The following is a 19,195-nucleotide window of genomic DNA, read 5'->3' as shown; positions in this document are numbered from 1 at the left end:
TGAATGAACACTTATTTTAACTTAATATAATACATAAATAAAATCAATTTAGCATCAAATAAATAATGAAACATGTTCAATTTGGTTTAAATAATGCAAAAACAGTGTTGGAGAAGAAAGTAAAAGTGCAATATGTGCCATGTAAGAAAGCGAACGTTTCAGTTCCTTGCTCAGAACATGAGAACATATGAAAGCTGGTGGTTCCTTTTAACATGAGTCTTCAATATTCCCAGGTAAGAAGTTTTAAATTGTAGTTATTATAGGACTATTTCCCTCTATACCATTTGTATTTCATTAACCTTTGACTATTGGATGTTCTTATAGGCACTTTAGTATTGCCAGTGGAACAGTATAGCTTCCATCCCTCTCCTCGCTCCTCCCTGGGCTCGAACCAGGAACACATCGACAACAGCCACCCTCGAAGCAGCGGTACCCATGCAGAGCAAGGGGAATAACTACTCCAAGGCTCAGAGTGAGCGAGTGACGTTTGAAACGCTATTAGCGCGCACCCCGCTAACTAGCTAGCCATTTCACATCGGTTACACCGGCCTAATCTCGAGAGTTGATAGGCTTGAAGTCATAAACAGCTCAATGCTTGAAGCATTGCGAAGAGCTGCTGGCTAAACGCACAGAAGTGCTGTTTGAATGAATGTTTACGAGCCTGCTGGTGCCTACCACCGCTCAGTCGGACTGCCCTATCAAATCATAGACTTAGTTATAACATAATAACACACAGCAATATGAGCCTTAGGTCATTAATATGGTTGAATCCGGAAACTATCATTTCGAAAACAAGACGTTTATTCTTTCAGTGAAATATGGAACCGTTCTGTATTTTATCTAACAGGTGGCATCCATCAGTCTAAATATTCCTGTTACATTGCACAACCTTCAATGTTATGTTATAATTATGTAAAATTCTGGCAAATTAGGCGGCCCAAACTGTTGCATATACCCTGACTCTGCTTGCAATGAACGCAAGAGAAGTGACACAATTTCACCTGGTTAATATTGCCTGCTTAACCTGGACTTCTTTTAGCTAAATATGCAGGTTTAAAAATAGACACTTCTGTGTATTGATTTTAAGAAAGGCATTGATGTTTATGGTTAGGTACACGTTGGAGCAACGACAGTCCTTTTTCTGCGAATGCGCACCGCATCGATTATATGCAACTCAGGACACGCTAGATAAACTAGTAATATCATCAACCATGTGTAGTTAACTAGTGATTATGATTGATTGATTGTTAGCAACTTACCTTGGCTTACTGCATTCACGTAACAGGCAGTCTCCTCGTGGAGTGCAATGTAATCAGGTGGTTAGAGCGTTGGACTAGTTAACTGTAAGGTTGCAAGATTGAATCCCCCGAGCTGACAAGGTAAAAATCTGTCATTCTGCCCCTGAATGTGTTCTTAGCTGACTTGTCTAGTTAAATAAAGGTGTAAAAAAAATATTATTTTTTTAAATTGGCCAAATCGGTGTCCAAAAATACCGATATCCGATTGTTCTGAGAAACATGAAATCAGCCCTAATTAATCAGCCATTCTGATTAATCGATCGACCTCTAGTACATAGGTCTGGTTTGGGGACTGGTGGGGAGGGAGGAGAGTACATAGGTCTGGTTTGGGGGCTGGTGGGGAGGGAGGAGAGTACATAGGTCTAGTTTGGGGGCTGGTGGGGAGGGAGGAGAGTACATAGGTCAGGTTAGTTTCAACTGTTCTGCCTTACTATTATTCGACCATGCTGGTAATTTATGAACATTTGAACATCTTGGCCATGTTCTGTTATAATCTCCACCCGGCACAGCCAGAAGAGGACTGGCCACCCCACATAGCCTGGTTCCTCTCTAGGTTTCTTCCTAGGTTTTGGCCTTTCTAGGGAGTTTTTCCTAGCCACCGGGCTTCTACACCTGCATTGCTTGTTGTTTGGGGTTTTAGGCTGGGTTTCTGTACAGCACCTTGAGATATCAGCTGATGTACGAAGGGCTATATAAATACATTTGATTTGATTTGGTTGGGAGGGAGGAGGGTACATAGGTCAGGTTAGGGGGCTGGTGGGGAGGGAGGAGGGTACATAGGTCTGGTTTGGGGGCTGGTTGGGAGGGAGGAGGGTACATTGGAAAAGAAAGAACATCGTGCGTGCCACAGGTACACATCAATAGAGTCAGACACACTGTCGGGATGAGGCTACCCTAAATATAGCTTTGTGACAAGAGACTACCCAGGTGCTCCCTAACAATATAAAAAAGGGCTACATTTTGTGGAGAGATTAGTCAAAGTGAATAAGAGTCTTATGTAAGAATGTAAAAAGGGCAAGTCAGATTACATACAGTATATGTCTTCAAATCGTGATATGTTTATTTTCTAGAGAATATCAATAGTCCCCCCCTAGCAACCATTACCCTGTCACCACCACAAAACGGTATAAAAACTGGGGGGTGCGGGTATTATTTCTGAGCAATTGAAAAGCGTGTTCGATTATTTCCTGAGATAGCCTCATTTGCATTTTCGAGGCTTAATGATCTCTTGCTCTCTCTCACATTCTCCTTTTAATCTCTACAATCATTTTTCTCCACTGACAAAAGAACCAGGGGGATAAAAAGAAGGGGGAAAAAAACTGTCCATCTTTTCTATGATTCAGTATTACTGGAAAAGCTGCAGTCGAGAGAAAGACCTCATTTACTTCCATTGCTCTTGGGGATTTACTCACTAGTAAACAGTTCTAGGAAGACCTTCCTCCAGGAAATGCAAAGAACGGGTTTAAAAACACTGGGTGGAGGTGGAGGTGGGGGTGGAGGTGGGGGTGGGTGTGGAGGTGGGGGTGGGGGTGGGGGTGGGGGGTGGGGGTGGGGGGGTGTGGAGGTGGGGGTGGGGGTGGGGGTGGGGGGGGGGGGTGGAGGTGGGGGTGGGGAGGTGGAGGTGGGGGTGGGTGTGGAGGTGGGGGTGGGAGGTGGGGGTGTGGAGGTGGGGGTGGAGGAGGTGGGGGTCGGGGTCGGGGTGGAGGTGGGGGTGGGGGTGGGTGTGGAGGTGGGTGTGGGGGGTGTGGGGTGGGGGGTGGGTGTGGGGGGGGTGGGGGTGGGGGGTGGAGGTGGGGGTGGGGGTGGGTGTGGGGGTGGGGGTGGGGGGTGTGCGGGTAAAAAGAAGCCCATCACTCTTTGCTCTACCTGTCTACACATTAATCTTAAAACGCAGTTTAATTCGATCTGTGTCCTCCTCCCTGACGCGGCCCGCCACGAGATTCGATTACGGTGACTATACTTTTTAACTGCTGTCAGAGCCGGGCGGGCGAGGTCTGTGTAAACATCTGCCCGAGCACATGGACGCCTCTCATTACCCGGGCATTAAATCAAACCGCCGCAATGAATCTTTATCTACGACCGACGCCACCCCCGGCTTCGTACACGTAGACCCAAATGAACGCAACCCGTATTAAAAAACGCTCATCTTCCCGCTCTAAAAAGTGCAACTGTAAACGTGACGTCTTCACGACCGGTGTAAGACCAGCTGTTACTGGTGGAGAGACGTGTCTTTGAGCAAATTTGGCTAATCTGCAACCAGATGTCACGGAGAGACAAAAAAAAAAGTGACACACCGACTACCTCCTTGCCGAACGAAAATAATGTATCAATGAAAAAAAAAATGAAAAAAAAAGTGAGGTGGATCTCTCTGAATCATATTTCACTGATGAAATGTTAACACAGCTCATGTGCTTTTAAGCCCATAAGCCGATGTAGAAAACTGGAGACAAGAGATGGGAGCGGTGGATTATGAAAGGTCATCTGTAATGTAAATATTATTTCTAGTATTGGGGTGTATTGCAGAGGCAAAGGCAGGCTCGTCCCCTGGTTCCTTCAGCAGAGGGCCGTCTTTGGCATGAATCAAAGGCTATTTGTTTAATCTGAGCCACCAGGTTGTCTGCGAGCTGCCAAGGCACTTTGCCGCGACCTTTGCTCTTTTCCACAAATCCCTGTAAAAGGCCCGAGCAATTCACCCTGACATTTATTCGACACACAATTCTCCCAGTCTGCTCTTTTCTCTGGATCATGCGAGTCTAAGAGCAAAATGACAGAAATAAGGTCACCGAGCCTTCAGAGACTTTCGCCTGTGCCATTAGCGATGAGAAGCTGCTCCAAAATTGCAATATACATTCGGAGATTGTTTCCAAGTTTTTGAATTACTGCCTAAGTGCTTGTAAATGACATTGCCATAGCAGGGAAAAGGCCTGACGCATCTGGGGAGGAATCAGAAAAAGAAGCAAAATCTTTAGTTTAGAGAGCAGGAACGAACGTTTGCTAGTTTTTTTTTATGTATGCACGTGAAACATGGCACCGATTGGCATCAAACATGATTTGTCTTTCTTTGCAGCACAAAAAAAAACAAAATACAGTTTCAAGCTTTCGAGATACATTAAGTAATTCAGCGTAGTTTTATACCAGAATCAGATATATATTACCAGACATCTGGGAGCACCTACCTTGCCGTCGAATTTGGAGTATTCGTTGAAAGGGTTGTTGAGCTGCTGGGGGCATTGCTCGAGCCGGAGAGAGAGGGTCGACTTGGTACCAGTGCTCCTGGGTCTACCTTTAAAGTCCCTCTTCTCGAACAGGGAACCCAGGTCCTCCGCTGTGACAGAAGCGATGGAGACAGAAAATGAAGCGGAGACATTGGCGGAAGCCAAGACTGATTGAACTTACTTACTTATATTCTCCGATGTTATTGATTGTGCCAAGATTCCAAGTCAAACAGGACTTTATAGCATTAGGTCTAGATATTGTACAGTATTACATGGCATTATATGCAGTCGGCTAGGTTTGACAGTTTCTATAACATGCTATCGGATGTTGTAACATCACGTGGAGATTGATCAATGCAAAATAACAATGAATAGTCCCTATGCAGCACTGTAGTTGTCTGAGATCAGTGTAAAGCAAGGGACAATTCAAGCAATTTGCTTAATTGAAACTCCTATCAGCAAATATTTCTGGAGAGGAGAAATGTAGCGTACCTGATTGCGAGGACGACCTCTCCTTCCATTGAATGTTTTTGCATTTGATCTGGTTCTGTCGCTCCTTCCTTAACCGTTCAAGTCTTTGAGCTTTAAAAGAAGTAAATAAAACAAAATAAAGCTTTACAAGTAATGAAACAAAGCTTTTAAAAAGCCAAGATCAACAAAGTCATTCTTGTCTTTTTTATTTTTTTATTTAATTTTTTGCCTTTGTCAGGGTCATTTTTGACCACTGTCATTGGTCAGGGTCAGTTTTGACCTTTGTCAGGGTCATTTTTGACCTTTGTCAGGCTCATTTTTGACCATTGTCATTGGTCAGGGTCATTTTTTTGTTTTACCTTTGTCATTGGTCAGGGCTATGCAGCCACACACTTACAAAAGGAGAATGACAACAGAAACTGAAGTTTATTTAAAGTACATTTGACACAGCGGAACACTCTCCCGGTGGACACTGACGGTAAACAACATCTTGGGAGGTGTGAGATATGCTAAGAGGAACACTGGAGGGCGACTAGAAACACTCGCTGGGCCGTGTCAAACCTGTCCGCCCAACACAGATGACCACCCCCACCCTACTCAATGTTTTTTCCTGCAGCGATGGCAGTTACCTGGACGGGGGTCTTCCTGGGACATACATCTACACTATAGAATTTACACTTTATAAAATAGATCTATACATCTACATTATAGAATTTACACTTTATGAAATAGATCTATACAGCTACACTATAGAATTTACACTTTATAAAATAGATCTATACATCTACATTATAGAATTTACACTTTATAAAATAGATCTATACAGCTACATTATAGAATTTACACTTTATGAAATAGATCTATACAGCTATATTATAGAATTTACACTTTATAAAATAGATCTATACATCTACATTATAGAATTTACACTTTATAAAATAGATCTATACAGCTACATTATAGAATTTACACTTTATAAAATAGATATATACAGCTATATTATAGAATTTACACTTTATAAAATAGATCTATACAGCTACATTATAGAATTTACAGTTCCTTGCGAAAGTATTCGGCCCCCTTGAACTTTGCTACCTTTTGCCCACATTTCAGGCTTCAAAAATAAAGATATAAAACTGTATTTTTCTGTGAAGAATCAACAACAAGTGGGACACAATCATGAAGTGGAACGACATTTATTGGATATTTCAAACTTTTTTAACAAATCAAAAACTGAAAAATTGGGCGTGCAAAATTATTCAGCCCCCTTAAGTTAATACTTTGTAGCGCCACCTTTTGCTGCGATTACAGCTGTAAGTCGCTTGGGGTATGTCTCTATCAGTTTTGCACATCGAGAGACTGAATTCCTCCTTGCAAAACAGCTCGAGCTCAGTGAGGTTGGATGGAGAGCATTTGTGAACAGCAGTTTTCAGTTCTTTCCACAGATTCTCGATTGGATTCAGGTCTGGACTTTGACTTGGCCATTCTAACACCTGGATATGTTTATTTTTGAACCATTCCATTGTAGATTTTGCTTTATGTTTTGGATCATTGTCTTGTTGGAAGACAAATCTCCATCCCAGTCTCAGGTCTTTTGCAGACTCCAATAGGGTTTCTTCCAGAATGGTCCTGTATTTGGCTCCATCCATCTTCCCATCAATTGTAACCATCTTCCCTGTCCCTGCTGAAGAAAAGCAGGCCCAAACCATGATGCTGCCACCACCATGTTTGACAGTGGGGATGGTGAGTTCAGGGTGATGAGCTGTGTTGCTTTTACGCCAAACATAACATTTTGCATTGTTGCCAAAAAGTTCAATTTTGGTTTCATCTGACCAGAGCACCTTCTTCCACATGTTTGGTGTGGCTTGTGGCATACTTTAAACAACACTTTTTATGGATATCTTTAAGAAATGGCTTTCTTCTTGCCACTCTTTCATAAAGGCCAGATTTGTGCAATATACGACTGATTGTTGTCCTATGGACAGAGTGTCCCACCTCAGCTGTAGATCTCTGCAGTTCATCCAGAGTGATCATGGGCCTCTTGGCTGCATCTCTGATCAGTCTTCTCCTTGTATGAGCTGAAAGTTTAGAGAGACGGCCAGGTCTTGGTAGATTTGCAGTGGTCTGATACTCCTTCCATTTCAATATTATCGCTTGCACAGTGCTCCTTGGGATGTTTAAAGCTTGGGAAATCTTTTTGTATCCAAATCCGGCTTTAAACTTCTTCACAACAGTATCTCGGATCTGCCTGGTGTGTTCCTTGTTCTTCATGATGCTCTCTGCGCTTTTAACGGACCTCTGAGACTATCACAGTGCAGGTGCATTTATACGGAGACTTGATTACACACAGGTGGATTGTATTTATCATCAACATTGGATCATTCAGAGATCCTCACTGAACTTCTGGAGAGAGTTTGCTGCACTGAAAGTAAAGGGGCTGAATAATTTTGCACGCCCAATTTTTCAGTTTTTGATTTGTTAAAAGAGTTTGAAATATCCAGTAAATGTCGTTCCAATTCATGATTGTGTCCCACTTGTTGTTGATTCTTCACAAAAAAATACAGTTTTATATCTTTATGTTTGAAGCCTGAAATGTGGCAAAAGGTCACAAAGTTCAAGGGGGCCGAATACTTTCGCAAGGCACTGTACACTTTATAAAATAGATCTATACATCTACATTATAGAATTTACACTTTATAAAATAGATCTATACATCTACATTATAAAATTTACACTTTATAAAATAGATCTATACAGCTACATTATAGAATTTAAATTAAATTGATCTATACAGCTACATTATAGAATTTAAATTAAATAGATCTATACATCTACATTATAGAATTTACACTTTATAAAATAGATCAATACATCTACATTATAGAAATAAAACAACTACACAATTCAGGCACTCGAGTCAAACAGTCACACTTACATTTTTCTAGAAAAAAAAACATTTTATACCAGGTGTTACACAGACTTGTGTCCCCCCTCCCCTTTATTTTGATTCTTACCAGCCACCCCTGGTTTCTCGCGCCTTTCTTGTTGACGTCCTGGTGAGACAGTCAGCCACTTCAGGTGAAGTCTCGGCAGAAGAACACTCAGTCCCCAAAACACCACTGCTTCCCCAAACACAACAAGAGCCAAGGGAGCCAAAAGGAGATCGTCTACTAGCCAGACTTCAGATGGCCTTTGGACTCCCTCTGATTCTGGCAGTACCCCAAGCACCTCACAATAGATCAAAAATGTGCTCCAGGCATTTGAACTCTCATTGGTTCCCAGTTAATTCCATACAAAGCCACCTTGCACACCTCTGCCTTTGAAGAGGATTCATAGCACACAAGCATCCTCCTGACTCAAGTGAACCCACATCATGGAAATCGTGGAGGTTTATGGCTAGCCTATAGTGCATAGTGTGTACGAGTAACACATCATTCGCTTAGCGATCTACATAACCTTGAGGGTCACGTTTGACACAGCACCACTGTAGAAACAAATGAGGCTATTCCCTTCAATTTGGTGGGCTGACTAGATCCTCCGTTCAACAAAAATTGGTTACTGTAGCCTATCCCTATAAGGTTGAATACACAATATCATGGGCTTGAATCTCACTTCATCAATTGTGTGATCATAAAACATACCTTCGTTGAATAACAGAGGATTCTCCATGGCTCCTCAATAACATGTTATCCATGGCTCCTCAATAACATGTTATCCATGGCTCCTCAATAACATGTTATCCATGGCTCCTCAATAACATGTTATCCATGGCTCCTCAATAACATGTTATCCATGGCTCCTCAATAACATGTTATCCATGGCTCCTCAATAACATGTTATACATTATCCATTAGCCTACCTCTACAGATAACCCTTCATTGATAAGCACTTCAAGGTCCTCAAGAGCTGATGTCCATGAGTGAAAGGGTTAACGACAAAAAGGCAGGTCCTTTTTCATTTGGGCAACAGAGCGAACAAAAGGCATAATTCCCATTTACATACAAATCAAGCCCCGGCGACCCCCTGATTGCCATGGCTTCTGCCCACAACTGCTACGCCAACCGTCCATAAAATCAAGAGAAGAAGAAGAGAGAGAATAAACAACGACATGAAGAAAAACGTTGTGGACCATGAAGGCCTCGGGAGCCGTGAACCCAAACTTGAATTTGTCCAAGAAAACATATTATTGTCCGTTTGACTTTTGAGACACAACCAATCAGCATTCACTGTACCAAGTATAGCGTGGTTTAATTTCTTGGATAATAAGTTCTGAGACCTGAACCTACCAAGAGGAAGGCCACAGGTCCAATACACTCCTTACTTCACAACGGCAGGTAGCCTAGTGGTTAGAGCGTTGGACTAGTAACTGAAAGGTTGCTAGATTGAATCCCAAAGCTGACAAGGTACAAAATCTGTCGTTCTGCCCCTGAACAGGCAGTTAACCCACTGTTCCTAGGCCGTCATTGAAAATAAGAATTTGTTCTTAACTGACTTACTTAGTTAAATAAAAGGTTAAATAAAATAACATTAAAAAAAAAACACAATCTACCATCCCAGGGCTGACAAGGTAAAAATCTGTCGTTCTGCCCCTGAACAGGCAGTTAACCCACTGTTCCTAGGCTGTCATTGTAAATAAGAATTTGTTCTTAACTGGCTTGCAGAGTTAAATAAAAATACATTTAAAAAAAAAACACAATCTACCCTCATCCTGACCCAAACAATTAAAACATTGGTGTGAAATCGTTCACAAAATAAGAATCCTTCTCAGTATAGTGGTGCTTTGTTGACTGTACTACAAAGTGGCACTGCAAACCAAACACAATGTATCGCTTCAAGCACTGGGCGAAGCACAAATATATTGGCAGGGGCACCGTTGCACTTTTCTTAAATAATTCCCTATTTCTTGTGGGCTCCCGAGTGGCGCAGCGGTCTAAGGAACTGCATCTTAGTGCTAGAGGCGTCACTACAGACCCTGGTTCGATTCCAGGCTGTATCACAACAGGCCCGGCGTCGTCCAGGTTAGTGTTTGGCCAGTGTATGCCAAACTAAATAAAAATGTGTTCTTAATTGACTTGCCTAGTTAAATAAAGGTTAAATAAAAATAAATAAATACAATTCTCCTCAAACGAGTTGAAATTTTAAAAACCTTTTGGTCTCTACAAATTGGTATTGGATTGTCAAAACTACAGAAAAGGGTTTTTTTTCAGGGTCACTTAAGATTACAATTAGAATGAAGAAAATAAAAACCAATGGTATTGACAAAATGGTTGGCAACCAATAGCTAATAGTTGGTTCAATAGCCTTTGCTGAAGACAACTGCAGACAAATGCTTCTTGTAGCCATCAATGTGCTGAAGCTTTCTGCTGGCAATTTGGCCCACTCTTTAGTTGCAAACTGCTATCAATTTGTCAATGTTTGAGTGGTGCCTTCTGACAACTGTTGTTTTCAACTCTGAACTCATCGCTGGCCACTCCAGAACAGGCTAGTGTTATTTCTTGAACCATTCATGGGTGCTTTTTTAAAAATGTTTGTTTGAGTTGTTGTCCTGCTGGAAGGCCCAAAAACCTAGACCCAGTTTAAGGACACTGGGTTGAAAATTGCACCCCAAAAATACTTTGATAATTTCCTAATGTCTTGTACACATTCAAGGCCCCCAGTACCAAAGCAACCCCACAGTATTACCAAACCTCCCCATGTATGATTGTAGGGAGGGTGTTCTTTTCAATGAATGTTTCATTTGGTCATTTGGTAAAACACTGCTGAAAGAGAAAATAACCCCCCCCCCCCCATTGAACTTTACGAAAACCCATCGAAACGAGCCTAAATGCGTGAATATTCTGTGGACCAATGAAACAAAATAAGAGCTCTTTGGCAATAGAAAAATCAATGCTAAGTTTACCAAAGACCAAATGAAGCATTCAAAGTAAACGCGTAAAAATGTAAACATCCACCTCTGAAAATCACAAGCCCAGGGACATTAAATGAGCAGCGTGTACCAAGCAGCAGCCTCTGTCAAACACCACTTTCACAGCCACTAGGCCCAACTGTTCCGAGTTCTGCTCGGTGCACCCAACCACAATAATTCCTCTGGGGTAACATGGTCAGTAGACCCCGAGCCTGGGTTCAAATAGTATTTGTTTTATTTCAAATACTTTAGCGGCGCTCGATTGAGCTTGCCGGACATAAGGGAACAAATGGAATAGTTCCAAAAGTGTAAACCCCACCCACCTAGCGCTCCAAGCAGGCTTGCTCAAACGCTCAAAGTAGTTGTAAGAAAACAAAATACTTTTGAAACCCACGTCTGATTAACACCAGGCTTTTGTCAGAGAAACTTTTATTTAGTCTAATTGTATAATTATATTTCCCTGGTGGTTTATATAAGCTTGTTCATGGGGTAATACATGTGATTTTCAAAGACAGACTTTACAGCTGGGGTCAATTCCATTCCAATTCAGTCCAATTAATTCAGGAAGGGAATGACATATTGACCACTATTTTCTATGTGGACTTCTGCAATTCATTCACAAGGCTAATTAGGAAGTGACCCCAACCTGCTCTTTACTAAACATACTGCATTAACCTGTTGTATTGCTGCCTTCTATAACAAAAAGCACCACACCACTGGCCAACTTGCCTCTGTAAGTAAACCACTGATCTGGATTCCGCACGGCAGGCCCCAACAAACGTCTAGGTCGTCCACTAACTGGTTCTCCCGCCACAGTCAGAGCCCCCTATTGTTTACCTGTGTTGGAGCGCCGACGGATGCCAAAGTCCCAGCTGGAGGTGATGTCCAATGACTGGGAGAGGTCGCAGCCCGGGTTCTCCCCTCCGCTGCCCCCTTCGCCTAGGGAGCCCGAACCCAGTGAACCCCCGCTGCTGCCGGGCACCGAGGCCAGCTGCCACTTCTCCAGGTCCACGTCGTGGTCGATTAGCACCATCTCACACATGCCCGTGTCATCGCTGGTCACATGGGACTGCCGGATGTGGGCCAAGATAATGGCTGGGTTGTCCAAGAAAGCCATTGTTTGTTTCACTGCTTTGTTTCTGTTTCCCCCTTTCGATCTTACCTGTCTGTCTGTCTGTCTGTCTGTCTGTCTGTCTGTCTGTCTGTCTGTCTGTCTGTCTGTCTCCCCTCTCTCTCTCTCTCTCTGTCTGTCTGTCTGTCTGTCTGTCTGTCTGTCTGTCTGTCTGTCTGTCTGTCTGTCTGTCTGTCTGTCTGTCTCTCTCTCTCTCGCTCTCGCTCTCTCTCTCTCGCTCTCTCTCTCTCTCTCGCTCTCTCTCTCTCGCTCTCTCTCTCTCGCTCTCTCTCTCTCTCTCGCTCTCTCTCTCTCTCTCGCTCTCTCTCTCTCTCTCTCTCTCTCTCTCTCGCTCTCTCTCTCTCTCTCGCTCTCTCTCTCTCTCTCGCTCTCTCTCTCTCGCTCTCTCTCTCTCTCGCTCTCTCTCTCTCTCTCGCTCTCTCTCTCTCTCTCTCTCTCTCGCTCTCTCTCTCTCTCTCTCTCTCTCTCTCTCTCTCTCGCTCTCTCTCTCTCTCTCTCTCGCTCTCTCTCTCTCGCTCTCTCTCTCTCGCTCTCTCTCTCTCGCTCTCTCTCTCTCGCTCTCTCTCTCTCGCTCTCTCTCTCTCGCTCTCTCTCTCTCGCTCTCTCTCACTCTCTCAGAGTGCTTGATCACTTTAGGAGCCGGGCAACATAGACGTCTTCTTTTTCCTTCTCCTCTTCGGGGTTATTTTCTCCTCTCCATGGGACATGTGTGCCGGCCTGTTGGGGCAGAGTTAGGAGAGATTAGTGTCTGCCCACAATATGCAATACAAGGAAGGGAAATTATGTATTCAATTCATTAGCCACGCTCTCCATATTTCTTCTGAGGCTAACTAAACACCTGTTTAAGAGCGAAGCATTTTCACCAGTTGCTTTCTTAGAGCAGGGGTGAGCAATTGGTGGACAGACAAACCTTTTGTAGGCCTGTGGATCAATACTTTGTTTTCTAGGAACTGACTGTTGAGAATTAGAATACTAGAATACTTGGAAATGTGGTTCTTCATCAGCAGTTCTAATGTAATGACAGTCCCTGACAGTCATTCAATTTGCCCATTTCAGCAAAACAGTTTTAGATTGGTAAGTTTGTCTCGTGACCAGCTACATTACATGATCAAAAGTATGTGGACACCGGCTTGTGGGCATTAATATGGAGTTGGTCCCTCCTTTGCTGCTATAACTGCCTCCAATCTTCTGGGAACATTGCTGTGGAGACTTGCTTCCATGCAGCCACAGGAGCATTGGTGAGTTTGGACACTTATGTTGTGCGATTAGACCTGGCTCGCAGTCAGCGTTCCAATTCATGGGGTTGAGGTCAGGACTCTGTGCAGGCCAGTCAAGTTATTCCATTCTGATCTCGACAAACCATTTCTGTATGGACCTCGCTTTGTACACTGGGGCATTGTCATGCTGAAACAGGAAAGGGTCCTCCCCAAACTGTTGCCACAAAGTTGGAAGCACAGAATCGTCTAGAATGTCATTGTATGCTGCAGCGTTAAGATTCCCCTTCGCTGGAAATAGGGGGCCCGAACCATGAAAAACAGCTCCAGACCATTATTCCTCGTCCACCAAACTTTACAGTTGGCACTATGCATTCAGTCAGATTTTGTCCGTCGGACTGCCAGATGGTGAAGAGTGATTCATCACTCCAGAGAACGCGTTTCCACTGCTCCAGAGTCCAATGGCGGCGAACTTTGCACCACTCCAGCCAACGTACGGTATAGCGCATGGTGATCTTATGCTTGTGTGCGGCTGCTCGGCCATGGAAACCCATTTCATGACGCTCCCGACAAACAGTTCTTGTGCTGACGTTGCTTCCAGAGGCAGTTTGGAACTCGGTAGTAAGTGTTGCAAACGAGGACACCGATTTGTTCGAGCTACGCACTTCAGAGATCCCGTTCCGTGAGCTTGTGTGGCCTACCACTTCACGGCTGCATCGTTGTTGCTCCATGATGTATCCAATTTCACAATACAACAGCACTTATTACAGTTGACCGGGGTCAGCTCTAACAGGGCAGAAATTTGACAAACTGACTTGTGCCACATTGAAAATCAAGTTCTTCAGTAATGGCCATTCTACTGTCAATTTTTGTCTAAGGAGATTGCATGGCTGTGTGCTTGATTTTAAACTCCTGTCAGCAACGGGTGTCGCATACTTTTCAATATATAGAAACGTATCTGAACTTGGATTAAGCATGGTCGAATTTACGACCGGGGGGGTGGGCCCCATTGATAATCAGATATCATAAGAGAAAACAGCCATTTTCTCTCTCCACCCCACAACCAAAATTAAATTGCATGAAATGAGTTGTAAAAGTTGCAAAATCTTCTCTCCACCTCATAGAAAAATGTGTAGAATTGCAGGAAATTAACTTTTTTTAAACTTTCAAATATTTGTTGTCGTCGTTGTCCTCACTGTCAAGAGGGGAGCCGCTAAAACGTTTTGCTCCAAGATGAGTTGAGATGTTTTGTGGCCCCTCCCACGGCCATCAAAGTTGCCCACCCCTGTTCTAGAGGAAATTAGAAAAAAGGTGGGAACCAAACGTAAATACATTTTTTTTTAAAGATAAAAGACATTAGGTAAAGAGAGTGAATGTTTGTTTTTGATTCCCTTCTGAATCTGAACACAACGGGAAAATGTTCACTCGGCCTAAAATCCGGTGACAAGACATGCGCACTAACAAAAAGGATGGTTGACGGAGGCTAAGTCTAGAGCCTAATGCAAGGAAAACGTGCCACACGCCAAGTAAAACCAATCTGTCCGTGGTTACATAACTCCGATCGGCAGTTTCATCTCAAACGGCCTCAGATCAAGCAGAAGACACCCCAAGCAGAACAAAGGGAGCGACGGGCACAGAGAGACAGAGTTCTAGGCACAGCGACTGTTTCAGAGTCTAGGTGGAACACAACAAGAATTCCTTCAACAACCAATCCAAAACCTGCAATATGTTAGCTTTCAGTAGGAAAACACAACTGTTAATCTAGCCTACTAGTCCAGCACCATCTCACTTGAGACTGGCGCATAGCATTACATAACTATAGAGCATTGCTAATTGGCTAATTAAAAAAAAGGTAATTAAATAATGATGGCTTTGCTGAGGGACGCCTAGGTGAAATATGACAACACCTCTCCCGCTTTCTGTGGAACCTGTACGTCAGTCAGGCTGTCACGGCAAAAACACTTTAGCAGTCGTAAGTAGGTGATGAAGTGGAGTCAATTGCAAACTCAAGTCTTATCAGACAGACCGCCCGACCTTAGAAGTCCTATCGTGATGTGGAAAGGGACGAGGAGAACACAGAATAGCCTATGTCAGGGGTCTCCAACCCTGTTCCTGTAGAACTGCCCTCCTGTAGGTTTTAACTCCAACCGTGTTCCTGTAGAACTGCCCTCCTGTAGGTTTTAACTCCAACCCTGTTCCTGTAGAACTGCCCTCCTGGGGGTTTTAACTCCAACCGTGTTCCTGTAGAACTGCCCTCCTGTAGGTTTTAACTCCAACCGTGTTCCTGTAGAACTGCCCTCCTGGGGGTTTTAACTCCAACCGTGTTCCTGTAGAACTGCCCTCCTGGGGGTTTTAACTCCAACTCCAGTTGTAACTAACCTGGTTCAGCTTATCAACCAGCTAATTATTAGAATCAGGTGTTCTAGACTGGGGTTGGAGTGAAAACCTACTGGACAGTAGCTCTCCAAGAACAGGGTTGGAGAGCCCTGGCCTATGTCATCTGTAAACCATGAAGGAGGCAAAAAATATGTTCACTCCACCTAATCAATACCTTGGCTAGAATACGTTCACTCCGCCTAATCAATACCTTGGCTAGAATACGCTCACTCCATCTGATCAATACCTAGGCTAGAATACGTTCACTCCACCTAATCAATACCTAGGCTAGAATACGCTCACTCCATCTGATCAATACCTAGGCTAGAATACGTTCACTCCGCCTAATCAATACCTCGGCTAGAATACGCTCACTCCGCCTGATCAATACCTAGGCTAGAATACGTTCACTCCATCTGATCAATACCTCGGCTAGAATATGTTCACTCCTTCTGATCAATACCTTGGCTAGAATACGTTCACTCCTTCTGATCAATACCTCGGCTAGAATACGTTCACTCCTTCTGATCAATATCTCGGCAAGAATACGTTCACTCCATCTGATCAATACCTAGGCTAGAATACGTTCACTCCACCTAATCAATACCTTGGCTAGAATACGTTCACTCCGCCTAATCAATACCTCGGCTAGAATAAGTTCACTCCGCCTAATCAATACCTCGGCTAGAATACGTTCACTCCTTCTGATCAATACCTAGGCTTGAATATGTTCACTCCTTCTGATCAATACCTTGGCTAGAATACGTTCACTCCGCCTAATCAATACCTTGGCTAGAATACGTTCACTCCGCCTAATCAATACCTCGGCTAGAATATGTTCACTCCTTCTGATCAATACCTAGGCTAGAATACGTTCACTCCTTCTGATCAATACCTCGGCTAGAATACGTTCACTCCGCCTAATCAATACCTAGGCTAGAATACGTTCACTCCATCTGATCAATACCTCGGCTAGAATACGTTCACTCCTTCTGATCAATACCTCGGCTAGAATACGTTCACTCCTTCTGATCAATACCTCGGCTAGAATACGTTCACTCCTTCTGATCAATACCTAGGCTAGAATACGCTCACTCCTTCTGATCAATACCTAGGCTAGAATACGTTCACTCCTTCTGATCAATACCTCGGCTAGAATATGTTCACCTTGTCTGATCAATAGATGGTAATAGGGCTGCAGGATATGGGCAAAAACTCTAATTATGATTTTTTTTAAATCTAAATATTGCGATTTCAATTGCTTTTTAGATCAAAACACTTGGGTTGCCAGGATCGTGAGTTGGATTCCCGAGACAACCAATATGTAAAAACAAATGCACACACAAGTTGCTTTGGATAAAAGCGTCTGCTAAATGGCATATATATAATTATATGATTGGTGTTGTTTGGCATGACAACAAATAAAAAGCCAGGTATAAGAGTTGTTGTGACAGGGTACTAGGAACCAAAGTGTTGGTCAGTGTTTCCCAGGGGACCCTAATTATATTAGAATTAATGTTACATTCAGACAAAGGTTTTAGAATATGCTTCCACTCTGATTCAGAACGTTGCTGCACAAACGACATGCTGACACCAATAGAGCTAACATTTTCTAGCCAGATTTCCCTTCCTAGCTCAATAATATTTGCAAGTTTTGTGCATTTATTTAGCCAGTTAGCTCGTTAGAGATAAGCATGAGATTTTTTTTTTAAGCACATGTGGATCTTGCTAAGACGAACTAGTGTTTTGCAGAGATAAATTTACACAAACCAATAGTATAATACAGAAAACGTTGATTTATAAGAAGAAGCAAAGTTGAAAACAGCTTTGTTTTTTTTGTTTTTTTACTGCATGCAATGGCTAACAGAAGCATGAAGACTCAAATTGAGAGACTGAACACAACAGTCAAGCCAACCGTGCCTGCTTGAGTGACAAGGTACAGGGTTTGGTGTGTGGGAAAGCAGTGAAGAGACGAAAAACAGAATAAACTATAAAAACGTACTGGACTCAAAAAAAAAAATCACAGCATTGCAGGTCAATATCACAATTGTGATTTAAAAAATGGATTAATTGTGCAGCCCTAGATGGTAATAGTGTATCTAAGTCAGGGAAAGGGGGATACCTAGTGAGTTGTAAAACAATGCATTCACCTGAAATGTGTCTTCCGCATTTAACCCAACCCCTCTGAATAAGAGTGGTGCATCCTGAAATGTGTCTTCCGCATTTAACCCAACCCCTCTGAATAAGAGGGGTGCATTAGCCAACGGTGACAGCTAGTCTTCCTGGGGTACGAGACATTACAGACAAAAATATTTTCCCATTCATATACATTTAAAAACATTAACATATCAATTATACTTATATATACACAGTATATACAGTGGGGCAAAAAAGTATTTAGTCAGCCACCAATTGTGCAAGTTCTCCCACTTAAAAAGATGAGAGGCCTGTAATTTTCATCATAGGTACACTTCAACTATGACAGACAAAATGAGAAAAAAAATTCCAGAAAATCACATTGTAGGATTTTTAATGAATTTATTTGCCCCGTCACCGTATTAATTCAGACAGCTTGCTTAGATAACTAGTAAGTTAAAAACTTAGTAGAAGTGCTGCAGAGATGGTTGTCCCATCTCCACAGAGGAACTCTGGAGCTCTGTCAGAGTGACAATCAGCTTCTTGGTCACCTCCCTGACCAAGGCTCTTCTCCCCTGATTGCCCAGGCGGCCAGCTCTAGGAAGAGTCTTGGTGGTTCCAAACTTCTTCCATTTAACAAACGATGGAGGCCACTGTGTTCATGGGGACTTTCAATGCTGCAGACATTTTTTGGTTCACTTCCCCAGATCTGTGCCTCGACACAATCCTGTCTCAGAACTATATGGACAATTCCTTAATCCTCATGGCTTTGTTTTTGCTCTGACTTGCACTGTCAACTGTGGGACCTTACATAGACAGCTGTGTGCCTTTCCAAATCATGTCCAATCAATTGAATTTACCACAGGTGGACTCCAATCAAGCTGTAGAAAGATCTCAAGGATGATCAATGGAAACAGGATGAACCTGAGCTCAATTTCGAGTCCCATAGCAAAGGGTAAATAAGGCATTTCTGTTTTTAATACATTTTCAAAAAAATTCTAAAAACCTGCTTTCACTTTGTCATTATGGGGTATTGTGATGTCATTATGGGTTATTGTGTGTGGATTGATGAGGGGAGAAAAAAATGTAATACATTTTAGAATAAGGCTGTAACATAACAAAATGTGGAAAAAGAGAAGGGGTCTGAATACTTTCCAAATGCATTGTAACTACAACAATTGTGGATAACTATTGCTAACCCCCCCCGGATACAACATCAACAACCAATCAAAAACGTGTTCTATTGAAGCGCTCCAGGTTATAGGTGCGTGAGGAATAGCCACTCGAAGGGGAGAGGAGAAGCAAGGCGCACAGTGAGCTTTCCTTCGTAACTGGTAATACTTGAGAGACAGATGATCCATGACTGACAGAATCAGAAGGAGCCTACTAGCAAACCACTTGAGCAACGAGGCAAGCAATGACAAGACGTAAAAATGTAAGACGCACAG

The 19,195-nt window shown here is 42.9% G+C and overlaps 1 protein-coding gene across 26 annotated transcripts in view; it reads right to left on the bottom strand.

Moving 5' to 3' along the window:
- mapkap1 (MAPK associated protein 1) overlaps positions 1-19,195 on the bottom strand; it is a 144,727-nt gene that overhangs the window by 120,535 nt on the left and 4,997 nt on the right. For 23 of the 26 annotated variants that reach the window (XR_008142544.1, XR_008142541.1, XR_008142545.1 and 20 more), the window contains exons 1-4: positions 11,727-12,627; positions 7,999-8,037; positions 5,006-5,095; positions 4,475-4,623 (exon numbers count right to left, since the gene is read on the bottom strand). Coding sequence is in view for 1 of the 26 variants with exons in the window: in XM_052525087.1 (XP_052381047.1) it covers positions 4,475-4,623; positions 5,006-5,095; positions 11,727-12,006 (519 nt within the window). In the remaining 25 variants the exon portion in view is untranslated. Of the gene's footprint in view, positions 1-4,474; positions 4,624-5,005; positions 5,096-7,998; positions 8,038-11,726; positions 12,739-19,195 lie in introns of those variants that run through there. The other 3 variants (XR_008142565.1, XM_052525087.1, XR_008142564.1) reach the window with 2 other exon arrangements.

The sequence above is a fragment of the Oncorhynchus keta genome, chromosome 9 (assembly GCF_023373465.1).
Source record: "Oncorhynchus keta strain PuntledgeMale-10-30-2019 chromosome 9, Oket_V2, whole genome shotgun sequence".
Classification (NCBI taxonomy): Eukaryota; Metazoa; Chordata; class Actinopteri; order Salmoniformes; family Salmonidae; genus Oncorhynchus; species Oncorhynchus keta.
The sequence above is the reverse complement of the archived record's forward strand: the minus strand, read 5'-3'. Positions and strand labels throughout refer to the sequence as shown.